Source organism: Hyla sarda, chromosome 6 (assembly GCF_029499605.1).
Source record: "Hyla sarda isolate aHylSar1 chromosome 6, aHylSar1.hap1, whole genome shotgun sequence".
NCBI classification, from domain to species: domain Eukaryota; kingdom Metazoa; phylum Chordata; class Amphibia; order Anura; family Hylidae; genus Hyla; species Hyla sarda.
Genome location: NC_079194.1, coordinates 206390794 through 206406890, shown reverse-complemented (window position 1 = coordinate 206406890; position 16097 = coordinate 206390794). Strand labels below are relative to the sequence as shown.

General features: G+C 40.6%; 1 protein-coding gene across 2 annotated transcripts in view; it reads right to left on the bottom strand.

Moving 5' to 3' along the window:
- RPGRIP1L (RPGRIP1 like) overlaps positions 1–16097 on the bottom strand; it is a 165136-nt gene that overhangs the window by 81917 nt on the left and 67122 nt on the right. For both annotated transcript variants that reach the window (XM_056526324.1, XM_056526323.1), the window contains exons 9-10: positions 13990–14063; positions 3094–3239 (exon numbers count right to left, since the gene is read on the bottom strand). In XM_056526324.1, the coding sequence (XP_056382299.1) occupies positions 3094–3239; positions 13990–14063 (220 nt within the window). The remainder of the gene's footprint in view (positions 1–3093; positions 3240–13989; positions 14064–16097) is intronic.

Here is a 16097-nt window from a genome sequence, read left to right as displayed (position 1 = left end):
TGGCCAAAAGGTTGGAGACGTGTTTAAAGTATTACTGACACTTAAACAATGTTTCACATTATGCTCAGACATGTCAAATGGAAGCAGGCAGACTTGAGTTCTATTCCCCAGCCTGCCAGCCAATCCGAACCTTTTCTCTGCACATATGTCTTAGTACTGTATTACAAGTAAGGATGGAACACTTTCCTTAGTACTGGCAATTGGCATCAGCCTCTCAGTGGTTTTTGCCTTTCTTAGGACTATAGGACGGACTTGACGTACTAAAAGGGGTTGTACAAAGAAAACTTTATAAAAAAAAAAATATTATATATATATATATATATATATATATATATATATATATATATATATATATATATATATATATATATATATATACCGTATATACTCGAGTATAAGCCGAGTTTTTCAGCACGATTTTTCGTGCTGAAAACACCCCCCTCGGCTTATACTCGAGTGAACTCCCCCACCCGCAGTGGTCTTCAACCTGCGGACCTCCAGAGGTTTCAAAACTACAACTCCCAGCAAGCCCGGGCAGCCATCGGCTGTCCGGGCTTGCTGGGAGTTGTAGTTTTGAAACCTCCGGAGGTCCGCAGGTTGAAGACCACTGCGGCCTTCAACATCATCCAGCCCCCTCTCACCCCCTTTAGTTCTGAGTACTCACCTCCGCTCGGCGCTGGTCCGGTCCTGCAGGGCTGTCCGGAGAGGAGGTGGTCCGGTGGCATAGTGGTTCCGGGCTGCTATCTTCACCGGGGGCGCCTCTTCTAAGCGCTTCGGGCCCGGCCTCAGAATAGTCACGTTGCCGTGACAACGACGCAGAGGTGCGTTCATTGCCAACGTACTTCTGCGTCATTGTCAAGGCAACGCCTCTATTCCGGGCCGGAAGCGCGGAGAAGAGGCGCCCCCGGTGAAGATAGCAGCCCGGACCACCTCCTCACCGGACCACCTCCTCTCCGGACAGCCCTGCAGGACCGGACCAGCGCCGAGCGGAGGTGAGTACTCAGAACTAAAGGGGGGTGAGTGGGGGCTGGATGATGTTGAAGGCCGCAGTGGTCTTCAACCTGCGGACCTCCGGAGGTTTCAAAACTACAACTCCCAGCAAGCCCGGACAGCCGATGGCTGCCCGGGCTTGCTGGGAGTTGTAGTTTTGAAACCTCTGGAGGTCCGCAGGTTGAAGACCACTGAGGGCGAATGATGAGAAGAGGATGATGAAGGGGGGGGGGTGTGGGGATGATGAAGGGGGGTGGGGATGATGAAGGGGGGGTGTGGGATGATGAAGGGGGGGGTGTGGGATGATTACAAGGGGATGATGAAGGGGGGATGTGTGGGATGATAAGGGGATGATGAAGGGGGGATGTGCGGGATGATAAGGGGATGATGAAGGGGGGATGTGCGGGATGATAAGGGGATGATGAAGGGGGGATGTGTGGGATGATGACAAGGGGATGATGAAGGGGGGATGTGTGGGATGATAAGGGGATGATGAAGGGGGGATGTGTGGGATGATGACAAGGGGATGATGATGAGGATGTTAATGACGGGTCTGGATGATGACAGGGGGGGATGAGGTATTTCCCACCCTAGGCTTATACTCGAGTCAATAACTTTTCCTGGGATTTTGGGTTGAAATTAGGGGTCTCGGCTTATACTCGGGTCGGCTTCGGGATTCCTCCCTTTATCAAGTCATAAGCATTTCTGAGCTCACAAGGAGAAAACACACGTACTCCTAACTAATCTATATATATATATATATATATATATATATATATATATGAAATAAACCAGTATGCCAGAGCTCTGTTCCCCACTGTCTGGCATTTCTGAGTTTGGGGATGTGATGTCACACGCTTGGTCAGCCCAATAGTGGATAGACACCGCTGCAGCTACTGATTGGATGAGCGGGCGTCTGACTTAACATCATCAAACTCAGAAGTGCCAGCCAGCAGGAGCGATGATTGTAAGAGACTCTACCCCTACCTGACCAGATATAAAAATAATAATAATAATAATAATTCTGTGGACAGCCCCTATAAATTCTTCAACCTTACAAACTATGAATATATATGTAACAAATGTACTGCAGTTTTTTCAATCAGTAAATAGAACAGTCATAATAATATATTAGTATAACAGTTATGAATGTTCCAAATTTGTCTGTATTTTTGGAGTCCTGTGACCGATTTAATTAAAAAAATATCTTGGTTTTAAATAGTAGCAGCAGCTACAACTCAGTCGTCCACTTATAAGGCATGGCCGCAGCCACATGGCTCATACTTAGCAAACAGAGCATGAATAAGGGAATGATGCTGGCACAGCACAAGCTTTGTGTGTAAGGCCATTCAGTTTTCTCCCTGCCATCTCCACCTCTTAGGAGAAAGACCCTCACTTTTTTGGTTGAATTTAATAATTAGTTTGTATTACTATGTAATGTATGATAAATACACCCTTGGAATCGTAAAGTGCTGCTAAACAAATACAATTATTCAGTGCTAGCTACACAATCACTAAAGCATATTACTATGGGATTCTCATTGATGATCTTTAACAATCTATGATGGAATCATTTTTAATTGCGCACCTAGAACTCAGAGGTAACCAGGTTATGGTTTCCCAGAATCTAGACCTACACTAATGTCTTTTTTTACACTTAGGCCATGTTCACATGGCGTTAAATGTGCAGAAAGTCCGCACGGAAACCACGTACGGACATGCCGCACATTTTAATAATGGTGGGCACTGGGACCGCTCGTAATGCAGCTTCTGATAGACAGTAATGCATTTCCGAACGAAATGTGCAAAAATATACATGTCTATTCTTTTTGCGGATGCTGAAATCGGGATTTCTGTGGCAGATGTTTCCACCATGTGAACAGTGCAACAGAATCCCATTGAAACCAATGGGAATCTGCTGCAGCAGAATGTCCGTGCAGAATATTCCTGCAGAATTCTGCATGGACATCATGCCGTGTGAACATACCCTTACAGCTAATATAAATTTGAGAACCTTAAACTCTGACAATTTCTTCCTAATGGGGCACATTTTTGAATTTTCAGTAAAGAAAATAATTTTTACAAAAGGCACACACTACATACCTCGTTCCGTTCTCATTTTATCTAGAATCTCATTTTTATCAGTAAGATCGGATTTGAGAGCAGCCTCCAGTTGGGCAATCTGAAGTTTCAGCTGCTGCTCCCTCAACTTCCGTTGCTGTTCTTGACTGTTGCTCACTTCAAAAGCACTGGGGGTAGAACAAAGACACAAACAATGAATACAATCTGAACAGTACTCATTCTCAAATTTAGCAAACGGAATCTTGGCACTCACAAGTTTTTTGAATCAATCCTTCGTGTTTTACATCAGGTTATCACATTTGGAACACTCACAGGATGCACTTCAACGGCAAGCAGTTTTAAACTGTAGTCCTGTGTGTTGCAAATGTGACATAGGGAGTGAGCCAAGAAAAGTGCGAGATTCTTTTTGCTATTGTGGACAAGCACCACGTAATAAGAGTGCCGTCTCTACATCTACAAATCGCTAAACCTCTAACTTTACATCCTTTAAAGGGGTACTCCGATGGAAACCATTATTTATTTATTTTTTATCAACTGGTGCCAGAAAGTTAAACAGATTTGTAAATTACTTCTATTAAAAAAATCTTTATCCTTCCAGTACATATTAGCTGCTATATACTACAAAGAAAGTTCTTTTCTTTTTATTCTGTCCATGTTGCTCTCTGCTGACACCTCTGTCCGTATCAGGAACTGTCCAGAACAGGAGCAAATCTCCATAGCAAACCTATTCTGCTCTGGACAGTATCTGATACAGACAGAGGTGTCAGCAGAGAGCACTGTGGACAGAAAAAAAAAGAAAACAAAAGAACTTTCTCTGTAATATACAGCCGCTAAAAAGTACTGGAATGATAATTTTTTTTTTAACAGAAGTAACTTACAAATCTGTTTAACTTTCTGGCACCAGATGATTAAAAATAATTTTTTTTTTACACAGGAGTACCCCTTTAACCCCTTAAGGACCAGGCCAATTTTATTTTTGCATTTTTGTTTTTTCCTCCTCGCCATCTTAAATCCATAAATCCTTTTTATTTCCATCTACAGACCCATATAAGGGCTTGTTTTTTGCATGACCAATTGTACTTTGAAATGAAACCTCTCATTTTACCATAAAATGTATGGCGAACTCCAATTTTTTTTTTTTTTTGGGAGGAAATTTTAATGAAAACCACAATTTTTAACATTTTGGAGGGTTTTGTTTTCACACTATACACTTTACAGTAAAAATGACAGGTGTTCTTCATTCTGTGGTCGATACAATTAAAATGATATCCATGGCTAGATACTTTTATTTTTTTGTACCGCTTAAAATAAATCTAAAACTTTTTCTACAAAATCAGTAATCTAAAATCGCCCTATTTTGCCCACCTATAACTTTTTCATTTTTCCGTATATAGGGCGGTATGAGGGCTCATTTTTTTGCGCCTTCAACTGTACTTTTTATCGATGCCACATTTGTATATATAAAACTTTTAGATAATTTTTTATACATTTTTTTTTTATATAAAATGTGACAAAAAGCAGCATTTTTGGAAAAATGTTTACGTCTACACCATTCACCGGACGGGATAATTAACATTATATTTTGATAAATTGGACGTTTACACACGCGTTGATACCAAACATGTTTATAAAAAAAAAATGTTTACGCTTTTTAGGGGTAAAATGGGAAAAACTGACAATTTTCATTTTTATTGGGGGATGGGATTTTTCACTTTTTATTTTTAAATTTTTCTACTTTTCTTTTTTACACTTTTTATGTCCCCATAGGGGACTATCTATAGCAATACTTTGATTGCTAATACTGTTCAGTGCTATGTATAGGGCATAGCACTGATCAGTATTATCGGAGATCTTCTGCTCTGGTCTGCTCGATCGTAGACCAGAGCAGAAGACCCTGGAAGACGGCCGGAGCCAGGTGAGGGGACCTCCGGCCGCCATGCTGGATGATCGGATCGCCGCGGCAGTGCTGCGGGCGATCCAATCATCCATTCAAAGTACCGCACTGCCGCAGATGCCGTGATCTGTATTGATCGCGGATGTCGTCCATTACCGGCGGGTCCCCGGCAGCCGGAACCTGCCGTGTATGACGCGAGCACCGTTCCGATGCTCGAGGTTATACACAGGACGTAAATGTACGTCCTGGTGCGCGAAGTCCCGCCAAACCAGGACGTACATTTACATCCGTGGTCGTTAAATGCTTGAAACAGCAATGGTGTTATGCTTTATGCTGACATTTTATTAACTGATAATTGTGGAACTCATTTAAAGCATTACTGTCATCAAACACAATTTTTGACATGTCGATCAGACATGTCAAGAGTTGTTGATCGCACCGGGTCTCACTGCTGAGACCCTCTGCGATCGTGACTTATTAGCCAGGGAAACCGGCAGCATTACACTCCGCTCCCCGGCCGGCTGAGAGATCAGTACAATTATTTGCATAGAAATCTATGCATAGAAATGGACAGATCTCTCGGCCAGCGGGGAAGCTGAGCACAATGCCGCCTGCTTCCCCAGCTAATAATTCACAATGACTGCTAGTCTAAGGAAGTAGTCCCGGTTGACATCTGTAATCGACTTGTCAAAAGTTGTTTTTAATGATAGTAACTTTAAAAATTCATTGAGAGTTTTCCAGGACATTTGACTGAAGGCATTTTCTTAGGATAAAATGAATCTATAAAAATATATGATTGACTAATTGAAGACAATGAACAGATAAACAATTGAGCGCCCCTTAAAGGGGTTTTCCAGGAAAAAAAACTTTTTTTTTTTATGTATCAACTGGCTCCAGAAAGTTAAACAGATTTGTAAATTAATTCTATTAAAAAAATCTTAATCCTTTCACTACTTATGATCTGCTGAAGTTGAGTTCTTCTTTTTCTGTCTAAGTGCTCTCTGATGACACGTGTCTCGGGAAGTGTCCAGAGCAGAAGCAAATCCCCATAGCAAACCTCTTCTACTCTGTGCAGTTCCCGAGACAAGCAGAGATGTCAGCAGAGAGCACTGTTGCCAAACAGAAAAGAACAACTCCACTTCAGCAGCTGATAATTATTGGAAGGATTAAGATTTTTTAATGGAATTAATTTACAAATCTGTTTAATTTTCTGGAGCCAGTTGATATAAAAGTTGAAATATATATATATATATATATACACATATATATATATATATATATATATATATATATATATATAGACAATGTAGATAAAGGGGAGCACCGTGCTCAAGGATTCCAGATCCGTCTGGTCCCGGAGCTGAGCTTTTTGCACAGATGTGTGAATAATCCCATGATTTATTGCAATTTTGGAGTGCCGCTTCTACTTTCCATTGGATATATATATATATGTATATATATATATATACATATATATATATATATACACATTCACACACGTTTTTTCCTGGAATACCCCATTAATTGTTCATTCAAACACAGGGTCCTCTATACGAATGTGGCTTAGCCATGTAATTCAGCTCAGTAGAGCTCTGTGGTCCCTTATCTCTGCTGATCGTGGGGGTACAACCAATGGGAAAGTATAAACCAGTGTTTCCTAATCAGTTTGTCTCCATTTATTGCATAAACTACAATTCAGGGTATTCTGGGAGTTGATGTTTTGCAACAGCTGGAGGCACATTGTTTGGGAAACACTGGTATAGACCATTAAGAGAAAAAAATACATAAAAGTCCTTCACCGAATAAAGGTTGGTAATGTCAGGTTATCCCAGAATGTATACAGCTTGAAATTGTCTGATTACTATATAAACTATCCTCATAAACATTGGGCATGTGGCTTAGAATCCATAGCATACTTTGGCCAACAAAGAACATTTATCTGGCAGTCTTATCCTGCTTCCCACGATCTTAAATACCCTCCTCCAGCCTTTCATTACATACATTTTTCATAATTTTAGCATCAACTTAAAAAAACATATTGTGAATTCGGGTAGAAAACAGATATGGTGCACATCTACAATCTTGTATAATGATCTGATTGCTTCTCAGCATAATATCAAAAACTAACAGGTTGTTAGTATACATTTTTGATCAAAAAGTACAAGCCCACTCGCCGCGTCAAGGCCACCTATTTAGAGTGGGTCCCTAACTTCCCTAGCATAAAATGGCGCAGCACTGGGCGGCGACCACCACCGCCGCGACACCAGTGCCCACGGGGGGAAACGACCCACTGGCAGAGCAGCCCCAATGCCACTCAAACCAGTCTATGGGCCGCACCTCCCCGCAGACACGAGCCACGGCAGAAACGGACGCCTCACAGCACCACACCAGTGTGAACAAGGTGTAATGGCTCACTTACCATGCTCTCCCAGTCAGACTGGGAGGCTGCTAGGAAAGAAATGGCCCTTGTGTAGCTAACTACTACTTATATAGGGTTGGGCTGAGGGGGTGGGGAAGAGTGCAGCACATGTTCAAACAAAAAAAAAAAGGAGGGGATAGAAAACACATATGGTTTCCCAAAAGGATCACAACCCCATTGTGAAAAACAAGTCCAATATGAAATTTGACATACAAAGGCTCTAGAGGTAAAATCTCATAGTCCCTTCTCCATAGCCACACCAATAACATAAATCCACATCTTTACCAAGAACCTTAGACAACATTCAGTATCTGCAGACCCTTCATGTATTTACTCCACTTTTTCCCAACCAGGGTGCCTCCAGCTGTTTCAAAACTACAACTCCCTTCGGCTGTCCAGGCATCATGGGAGTTGTAGTTTTGAAACAGCTGGAGGCACCCTGGTTGGGAAACAGTAATTTACCCAAAGCCAACTCTCTACTATTCACAGTACTTTTACCATCCCCTTTCTTTCCCTCGTTCACTCTTGTAATACTACAATAAAACAAAAAGCTAGTGAAAATATTACAAAAATGAAGTCATTGATACATTGGCAGTACACCACATGCTGACAGCAGCCAGGGCATAACAAATACGCTTTAATAGACAGTGGTAAAGTTGACCCATGAAAGCTATTACTTTTATTTGTGCTTCACGGCCGATGACACCTGATCTTTTACTAGCGCATTAAATATGTTCTACATTAATCTTCACTATGATGACAACATCAGAAGAATTTTTAAGCTTTATATTCAACCGAGAAAAAAAAAAAAAAGCAAGACAGAGTACAAAACTATAGGAGCAGGGCTGTCTTCCTTAAAGAATAGTGCTTGGAAAGGAGAGGGTAGTGGCACAGAGATCACTTGTCCTAATGTTTAAGGAATTAGGAAAACATATTCTGTTATGCTGCTTCTTAAACCAAAGGCGCCTTCCATAGCCTGCGGTTAGAAAAGATGAAAGACTTTGTGGGATGAGCATGGGAATGGCCTTAATTTAGAGTCCCAACTATGCTGAATAAAAAAATAAAAAAAAATTTGGCACAGGGTGCACTTTTTTGTGGGACTCTGCAGTAGGAATTTAGATGTATAATGCATGAGAGTCCAAATTCCAGTCACTGACATGACCACAGATTCTTAAACTATGCACTAGGGTCTTAAATTGCCACCCAGCTTTGACCAGAACCTAGTGCTGGGCCAAAGGGCACTAAAGTGATGGGCTAGTAGAGGAGAAAAAAAAAAAAAAAAGCACTAATACATATTAAAGAACGACTAATCCCAACATTTTATATATATATATATATATATATATATATATATATATATATATATATTAGCATGGATGTAGAATAGCCTGCAAATTTTTGTTTAACACGTATGGACAGCTCAATATGTAGTCATCATGCAATCAGTATAAAGATATAAAGTTGCGGTTAAACAAAAAGACAGTCTAGACACTTTAAAAATAAAATAAAAACATGGCCGGACTGTTTTCTTAAATAAACAAACTATACTTATCTCCCTTGGTCCGCATAATGTCCAGTATCGTCGCTGATCCCTGTCTCCACTTCCGATTGGGACTGATATATCAGAGTGCTGCTCAGCCAATCACTGACTGAGGCAGGACATCACTACATCCAATGAATGGCTGAGCGGCAATGACTCTCGCGGAAGCCAGATGGAAAATATGGGGCTGTTCACACCAGGTTTTTAAATTGCTATTGTTGAACGTAAAGACAGGAATAGATTTACACCCATAGATTTACACCCATAAAGCTCTGGCAATCTAGCAAGAGCAGAACCTGTGCCCAGTTGTCAAAGACTGTCAGGCACCCTACAGAGAAGACAGAAGCAGGCTTTAACTGTTTTGGTGTTTTCCATTTTAATTTACCGATTGCTGCCTTCAGTAGACCAAGCTATCACATCAATGCTGGGGTGTCCCTCCCAGCATGGAGGAGATGCTAAGTCTTGTCAGAACCAGATAAACTTTGTGAGTGTCTAATTTCAACACAGGAGGCAGGTTATACCATGCTGCCTCGTGCATACCAATGCCACAGGCAATGGAGCAGACAGGGAATGAATACAGCAGCTGTCGCCTGGCAGCTGGGTATGTTCAAAAGTGTAAAGGAAATTACTGCAAGTCATAAACAGTTCTAGAGGACAGTTGCAGACATGTCACCATTAGCGTATGTTTACACATACTGTATAAGTTGCAGATGTTATGCTACAGATATCATACAATCTGCTACAAAAAACCTGCAACATATAATCTGCAGCATAAAAAGTGTGCAGTGTTTTTGCATCAAAACAAACAAATGTATTTAAAATCAGTTGCAGATCTGATATAGATCAGTTGCAAGGTGTGAACATACTCTAAAAGAGAAAAATTGTGCCAGCTTTTGGTGTGGCACTGAAGCCACAGCTTTGGGAGGGAACTTGCAGGAGTGCTATGGGAGGGGAGTAGGTAGGGTGGAAGGATTGTTTGTGATGGACAGCTGAGGGAAAGCAAGGAATTCTGAGTAGCTGCTCAATCATAAAGTAAAGAATAGTAATATCACTATATACCCAGAAATCAAGGTATATACCTTTGTACTTTACAAAATACTGATGCAAAACAGTTGATTATTTCCTATGTATGTAGAAATATGTAGTAATGTGAGACTGATGCCTGTGTAATATGGAGGAGGCGGCTAGAAGCAGTAGAACCAGAGAAAAGCCCTGACACAGTTTTTTCCTGTTATTTGCGGCTGCGGGCTCTGTCTGTATGCAGTGAGAAAATAAAGGGAACCTGTCAATCCGTGGGCAGCATGAAACTTGGGTAGGCATCTCGATCCCGGCACACTATGCACTTCTCTGAGATGTCCAGACGTTTCAGAGTAATCATAGTTTGAAATATGCTGCTGGGATCCGGATAACTAGTTCTCAGGGCAGGCTCCAGTAGCTGCTCCCCGCCCAGCCACCTTGAGTGACGTGTCTTTCCCTAGCAGCGAAAAAACTGGTGACATGTTCCCTTTAATTCAGCTTTGCGATTCGCTTTTGGAAAATTAATTTCTAAAATTGGTAAATTGATTCTCCAACTGTATTCTGTGAAATAGCCAAAACAGCTAATTGTATTGCTGATCCTGAATTCAGAATATCTGATTCTATGCAAATGCTCAGGCACACTTAGGCCTGTTTTCTTTGCAAACACTGTATCTAAAAATATGAAAAATGAAGAAGTTTTATAGTATACACTTAATATGTAAAAAGACAAAACAAAAACAAAAAAAACGATATATACATACACACACACACATATATACATAAAAAGGATATGTTGGCCAACGTATCCTTTTTTGTGTTATACATATGGGGGGGAGTGGCTACCTTAATGTTGGTTCCTGCACCCCACCCATCTTATAAGGTTCTGGATGTCTCTGACCTTACAAGCCTGGTAACTGACTGCACAGAGGCACATTCATAGTGTAGGGTCCATCCCAATGAGGTCACCTTATCGTGGTGGGATGGTCCAAACTATTTGGCTAAATGGTAAGCGAAGCACCTAAATTTTTCATTGTAGCAATATAGCATTTCATGTTTCATCTATATCTTTGTGCTAGCAGTGTGCTGCTGTATTCTCCAGCTTGTGTATATTTACTGGTTGCTGGGTCCATGCAATAGTTTGGTATCAGTAAAAAAGTGCTGACCAACTTATCCTTTCTTGTGCTATACATATGGGGGGAGTGGCTACCTCCATGTTGGTTCCTGCACCCCACCCATCTTATAACAGTGCTGGATGTCTCAGACCTTACAAGCCTGGTAACTGACTGCACAGAGGCACATTCATAGTGTAGGGTCCATCCCAATGAGGTCACCTTATCGTGGTGGGATGGTCCAAACTATTTGGCTAAATGGTAAGCGAAGCACCTAAATTTTTCATTGTAGCAATATAGCATTTCATGTTTCATCTATATCTTTGTGCTAGCAGTGTGCTGCTGTATTCTCCTGCTTGTGTATATTTACTGGTTGCTGGGTCCATGCAATAGTTTGGTATCGGTAAAAAAGTGCTGACCAACTTATCCTTTTTTGTGCTATACATATGGGGGGAGTGGCTACCTCCATGTTGGTTCCTGCACCCCACCCATCTTATAACAGTGCTGGATGTCTCAGACCTTACAAGCCTGGTAACTGACTGCACAGAGGCACATTCATAGTGTAGGGTTCGTCCCTATGGTGTCCATTTTTTGACATCGTCAGTCGTCAGCCATAACTTCGTCCTCAGTCAGGTGAAACGGCGTCCCGCCTCCTCCCCCACACCAATCGCCATCATCCTTCAGCCACAACTCCCTCCTCCCTCATCCGAAACACCCTCGTCCAAAACGTCGCCATGCCTCAGACAATTCTCCCTCAGACTTAACTTCCTGCCACATAGCAAAGCCGACGCTACACAGCATGTAAAGCAGAGTCGAAACTGTGAAACTTGCACGTGTATACTACAGACAATACATGTGCTACAGAGTCTGTATAGCAGAGCCGACATTGAATAGCGTGTACAGCAGAACCCGTATAGCAGAGAGCCGACACTGACTCGGCTCTGCTACATGGCAGGAAAGCTTTTCGTCTGAGGGATGATGAAGTTTCGGATGAGAGACTTTAGGATCACAAAGGAGGGAGTAAAGTGGCGGCTGAAGGAGATTGGCCCGAGGGAGGAGGCGGAAGCCGTTTCACCTGACGGAGGAGGGAGTTACAGCTGACGACAGACGATGTCCTAAAATGGACACCGTACGTCCTAATGAGGTGACCTTATCGTGGTGGGATGGTCCAAACTATTTGGCCAAATGGTGAGCAAAGCACCTCAATTTTTTATTTATCATTGTAGCAATATAGCATTTCATGTTTCATCTGCATTTTTTTTTCTAGCAGCGTGCTGCTTTATTCTCCTGCTTGTGTGTTATATATATATATATATACCGTAAGCTGGATGAAGGGCTAAGTGCGCAAAATTGCCGGTAATAGCCTTCTGAACGCTATGCATCAGTGACCTCCCGGTTCCCACTGCATCTCCGTGTAGGAGCTCTTGGTCGCTATTCTTGCGGTGAATTAAAGAGTATTTTTATCCTGTCTACAATGTCTGTCTGAGCAGAAATGACTCAGAAAGTACATACTTTACAATGCACCATTTGCCTCTGACAACTAGGATTAATGAATAAAAAACCTAAGTGTGTAGAGAACCCAGCTGAGCAAAAAAGGAATACCCAAAGCTTGTCTACAGGTTTTAAAATTCCCCTCTTCCTTTTACCTAATGGAAAACCTACCTACAATAAGAAGAAAATTAATTCAGAATGGGCTCAGCTCAAGCAGAAAATGCAATTTCAAAATGATTTACAACACAAAAGAGATATAACACCTAATAAAGAATAATGATTTAATAAGATTTGCAGCACTTTACTGTCAAATGCCTAAATCTTTATACAGTCAGTTTACCAACTAGTTAACTCTTTGAATCCATCGGCCACAATGTAAAACTGATACAAAATACAATAAACTGTCAATATAGAGGCTATAAAAAGTATTGACCCCTTTATAACATAACATTACAATGGATTCTTCATTGAGTAAAAAGATTAAACATGCCATAATTGAATCTATAACTATTCCCTTTTAAAATGGTAGTGTTTGGGCTGGTATCAGGATTGCATATTTCTTCGATATTTCTTATCTGCTGTGGGCTAGAGTCTGCCCACTGCCTGTGACATGCAGTCTGCAGCCTCTCCTGTGGTTCCCCACCATCCAGCTCACAATTTGGAATGACCATATAAAAAAAATCTGATAGATGTGTTCTAGTCATACTTTTATTTGTAAAGCCTAGGCATGGCATTGTGGAAATTTAAAGGAGAATTCCGGTGGAAAACAAATATTTTTAAATCAACTGGTGCCCAAAAATTTTACAAATTTGTAAATTACTTCTATTAAAAAAATCTTAATTCTTCCAGTACTTACACAAGTTGTATTTCTTTCTAGAATTCTTTTCAGTCTGACGACTGAGGTGTCAGCAGAGAGTGCTCTCTGCTGACACCTCTGTCCATATCAGGAACTGTCCAGAGCAGGAGAGATTTGCTATGGGAATGTGCTCCTGCTCTGGAAAGTTCCTGACATGGACAGAGGTGTCAGCAGAGAGCACTGGGGTCAGAATGAAAAGAATTCTAGAAAGAAATACAACTTCCTGTGGCGCATACAGCAGCTGATAAGTACTGGAAGGATAATAAAAGTAAAGTATCCCTGATCCCTTGTTTGTTTGGTTGGTGTCTAGGCAAATACATTTACTAGAGATTGTGCTGCATAAAGTGATGGCAGACAAAGTTAGATTTTTCTCTTCTGAAGCATTAGAGTGGCATGGTGTGGGGGGCCAGAAGTACATCTTTAATGTAAGACAGGCTCATTAGTTGGTCTTACCAAAGAAACGTTAATCTGAATATACATAATACCCCACTGTGCAAAAGTTGTACTATGCGAGTACTGAATCTACACTAAAAGAAGAATGCCTGTACTTTTTTTTTTACGCGGGACATAAATACAATTCAAGTTTCCTACCTGTTGAACAATTTGTCAGAGTTCTGCTTTAAGAGATCTCGTTCCTTCTCCAAATCATTGATTCGATCAAGTAGCTAAAGGAGGAAATGAAAACATTCAATATAAAGTAATCATTCTATTTGTTTAAAGGGGAAGCAAATGAGCTAGAACCACAACCATAGGTTACAAATACGTTTTAGAATCTTATGCAGGTAAAGTTAATATGCCAGGTGATTAACACTGCACTCTCTTAGAACACAAGGGGAGAAGCTGAACTTTGTAATATTATGGTTCCAATCATTTGGTGCATTACTTCTGAGTAAAAGGACTAAATCCAAACTTTCCCCTCCATAGACTTGTGTGGTCAGCATGTAATATGATCTCTCGGTGAACTGCTAGACCACCTTGTAAAGAGAAGGTTTTTTTTTTTTTTTGAAAGAGCAGATTGTGTGTTTTGGGTGGGTAAGCAGAAACTGAGTCTGATAATTTACATTACAAAAGATTCAGTTTTTTTTGTTGAAAAGACAATGCTTAGTCAAGGAGAGTATATCCCTTTTAATTATAAAAGGATTTTCTCAAAACTTATTGTTTTTATGTTTTGAGCATTGTAAAATTGGGCCTTTTTATAATGTATCTTTCTTTAAAAGCCATTCTTGGGCTCCAAGAGCAAATCTCAGCAATGGCTTGTTCATACTGATGTCATGTGATTTACAAATATCAACTAGGTCATGTACCTGCATTGCATAACCTTGATTTCATCAGATATGACAATATTATGCATCTACTACGGGGGCTCAACGTAATGTCTTACACATGGGCAGACCCAAAGCGAAGAACAAACTGGTTACCCATTATACCAGAAGGACCTGGTGCTTCCTTATCCTTTTTTCAGTGACTTTTTCCCCATGCTGGAAGAAGTAGTGGGGAGAGATAATGCACACGTTCTTACCATTCAATAGCAAAGGGGGTTTGACACCATTATCCAATGACCCTTAGATAAGCAGCATTGGATGTTTAATAGTATATGCATTCTTGCCCATTGTAATTTGGCATACAGATACAAAGCGTTCCTACTTCCCAATCACATTGCCCGATCAGATAACAAATATTGTTAAATTCAGTTTAGTAAAGGAATCCAAAATTGTCTTTAATTGGTTTCTATGAATCGGTAACACACAATCAGAATTAAAGGGTTTAAATTAAATGGGACAGAGTTACACTATCAGACTCAGACTACAGAAATGAGTGGCAGTTTTCCCTAAAGTAGCGGTCCATGTTTGCCTAATTGGATACACCCCTAACAAATTAAAAGTGTTCATTGTTTATAAGCTATGCATTGACTTTGGACACATACTAATAAGGAATAGAGAAAAGGAGTTGGAGTAGTAATGTGTTTTAGTAAATAATTCATATCCCACATTACCATGAGCATGGCATCTATACAATCCACCATATAAATTGACATTCATAAATATGAATTTCCAAAAACAAGTAGAAAGCCAACAACAGTAACCGCTTCACATATAAAAGGATGAACAGAAGTAGAATAAAATAAACGGGGGAAAAAAACCTCTAATGACAGTGTTGACAGGAGATGAGAATTATAAAACCTCTGCCACAGTTGAATCAACTCATCTGTTTTAATGCAAAATTTCAATTACAAGCTCTTTAAAACATGCCAAAGAGAACCACTGGCAGAGAAAGAAGACTGGCTTAGCTTCCAGACAGAACAAAGATGTCTTCTTTTATATGATTTCATTTCACTGAACTGTGACACGCAGCGAAATGCAGAGTGGCTGAATTATTAAATGGATATGGCATGCATAATCCCGATTTCCTTGTCTAGCTCCTCAAGAAATGTGCTGTAACTAAACCTTGCTAAGTGAAAAAAATCAGTTTATTAAAAAATCTGAAAAGAAAAACAGAAGGTTCGAACAAAATGTATAATGTGCGACATAATTAGGTCACATCCCCATATTTTTTTGGAAATGATAAAGGGGTATTCCTATCATATGATGTTAAAGAGTATCACTAGCATATGTCATCATAGTCTCATAAATGCAGGTTAGATCCAAAAGGTTAGAGGAGTAGAGGGCCTTTCAGTTTTAACCTTGACAATGGCCAATCAC